This window comes from Numida meleagris, chromosome 16 (assembly GCF_002078875.1).
Source record: "Numida meleagris isolate 19003 breed g44 Domestic line chromosome 16, NumMel1.0, whole genome shotgun sequence".
Lineage (NCBI taxonomy): Eukaryota > Metazoa > Chordata > Aves > Galliformes > Numididae > Numida > Numida meleagris.
The window spans coordinates 9,388,367-9,390,981 of NC_034424.1; the positions used below are offsets into that span (position 1 = coordinate 9,388,367).

The 2,615-nt window shown below is 49.4% G+C and overlaps 1 protein-coding gene across 1 annotated transcript; it reads right to left on the bottom strand.

The window, feature by feature from the left end:
- RPL35 (ribosomal protein L35) lies at positions 1,084 to 2,615 on the bottom strand (the record flags this gene model as incomplete). Its single annotated transcript, XM_021414074.1, is given in 4 exon segments — positions 1,084 to 1,313; positions 1,976 to 2,057; positions 2,276 to 2,412; positions 2,602 to 2,615. Coding segments are annotated over 4 exon segments (372 nt in total). The 3' UTR covers positions 1,084 to 1,163.

A 2,615-nucleotide genomic window follows, 5' to 3' on the forward strand; every position in this document is an offset into this window, starting at 1 on the left:
CAGTTCTACCAGCTACCACAAGTAATTCTGGGTAACACAATTTGACTGGTAACTCTAGAAGGAACGAAATACACAACATCAAATTAATCTTACTAATGCTTAAAAATGAGGTGTCTCTCTCTACCAGGTACTGCTAGAACAGGCAGACAAACTGGACACACGCTGAGGAATTACATAAAGAAGCCTGAAGCGAGTTGGTATTTAGCCAAAACGATCAGTTCTATTTAACAGGATCCCATCTGCTGTATGGAGTCTGATTAAGAGCATTGTTTCAGATGTTACAAAGCATGCTAACGGATCACACAATGAACTGAACCAGTAAGGAAGCATTTACACCTCCTTGGAGTTTAGCACATAAACACTGACTTCTCAGGTTCAACAATATGCTGTTCTGTGCTGCTGTGGTTACACAGCATCACAAGTGTTGGACAGCAGATCCCAAGCCTCTCTTACACATAAAACCAGAAGGTCTGTTGTTAGATATCCACGTTTAAGTGGTAGCAGCACTTTCCTTCCAGATATAACACTTGCCTAGGTAATACTGCAAAGACAAGATTTCAGCTAACATGCTGCAGTTCTTAGGTCTCCTTTTCTCCAAGACCAGAAGGCCACATATATCTGCTCCACTCCCCAGAGGTACTAGTTTAAAAGAAGTGCCTGTAGGGAACGTGACACCTTACCTTTCCAAGTGACCAGGGAAGTCTTCAGCTTCAAGGAACCCCACTAGGACCCCTCAGCAAAGCAGCTCACCTCCACAACACTTAACTACTGGCACAAAATGTTTGCTCTCGAGCTCCCTAAGCGATGAATACCAGCTTACCGTAAACAATCTGTGCAGATTCAATTTTAAATAAATCTCAAATTACATTATTTTTGCCTTACATGTTAAGTTGAATTGGGTTCACAGATCTGTATTCATTTCTTCGCTCTTCACAGAGGAAAAATAATCTTAAGCTGCAAATTACGTTAGTCAATTCATTAACAGTAAAGGCTCAAACAGGAGCTCAGCAAATCCTCTATTTCTGTCCGCGAAGCCGATGACATCTTTATCTCACCACTATTCAAGAGAACACCACTGACACCTTTGGCACCTTCCAAACAATGTTCTATTTAATGAGACATACCCAGCCAATGTAATTAAGAACTTCTGGTATACTGCACTCTTATGCCTTGATGGCATACTTCCGGACAGGGTACAAACGTTCTTTTCGCTGCTGTTTTTTGGTCTTCAGGTTTTCTTCGTGCTTATTTAACCTGCGTCGCATGGCACGAGTCTTCTTCGGCCGCAGATCGAGAGGCTTATACTTTTTGCCCTGTTTTCAAAAACATGTGAGAGTTGAGGTCAAGAGATCGCAATGTAGGGATCAGGAGTGTGAGCACATGGAGAACCAAGCAGCCCATAAAGACTCGTAGCAGAACTTCAAGCTCCTTCTAACTGGAGCTATCTATCTGAAAGCTTACACAATTTCTCTCTGCTGCAGAACATGAGCTGACACCAACTTCTGTACCAGCTCTACTAACTTGGACTCACATTATATATAAGAAATTGGTCTTAAGGGTCCCCATTCCCAATACCTCTTGAAACGTTCTTTTACTCCTATTTTAAGTAATCCAAACCCCAAACCAGTAATGTTCGGAAAGTTACCAAAAAGCCCTGAGAGAAAGAATCCCTCAGTTGCTTACAGCATCGCCAACATTTAGCTAACAGATTATCTGCACTGCAGAAACCGCTCCTTCCGGCAGCAGGCCGTGCCTCGCAGGAAGGCCACTGCAGGCTGCCACCGAGCTGAGTTCTGGTGAGCCTTGCAGTAGTGTTTTAGAAGGAAAAAAGCACAGAAAACTTAAAAGCTAAGCATAAAAGAACATCTTCTCTTAAGGTTTAAGCTCTACGAGTAAGAACCTACAGAACTGCAGGAGGAACCTAATGTTGTTGTGCATGACTACGTCGATCACTAAAGCAGAAAGGCGGACTTACTTTGTAGAACTTCCTCAGGTTCTCCTTCTGAGTCTGATTGATAACGGTCAAGACTCGGGCAATGGACTTACGCACCACGCGGCTGCGAAGGACGAAAGAAGGGCGGCTCAGAGGGGCGGGCGGCGGAGCTTTCAAACAACGAGCGCTCCGCAGCACACCCAAAGCGCGTCCACGCGACAACCAATCCGCATCGAGCCGCTTCCACGCCGCCTGACGCAGCAGCAGCTGCGGTCCCGGCCCCACTCCCCCCCCAGCCCCGTTCTCCCCTCTCCCGGCCCCATTCCCGCTCCCCCCACTCACATTTTGGACAGCTTGGAGGCGGCCCCGCCCGTCACCTTGGCCACGCGCAGCTGTGACAGCTCCACCTTGAGGTCGTCCAGCTGCTTCAGCAGCTCCTCCTTCTTCTTTCCCCGCAGGTCTCGGGCCTTGATCTTGGCCTGCGGGCGGCACGCAGCCGGTCAGCCCCCCTCCCTCCCGGGCCTTCCCTCATCCCGCGGCCCCGCGCCGCCGCCCGCCCTCGCCCCCCGCCCCGCGATGGCGGCAAGCCCGAGCCCGGTGCCGGGGTGGGGGCGGCCGAGGCCCGCGGATGGCGGCGGATGGCGGCGGAGAGGGCCGGCAGCACTCACCATGATGGCGGCGG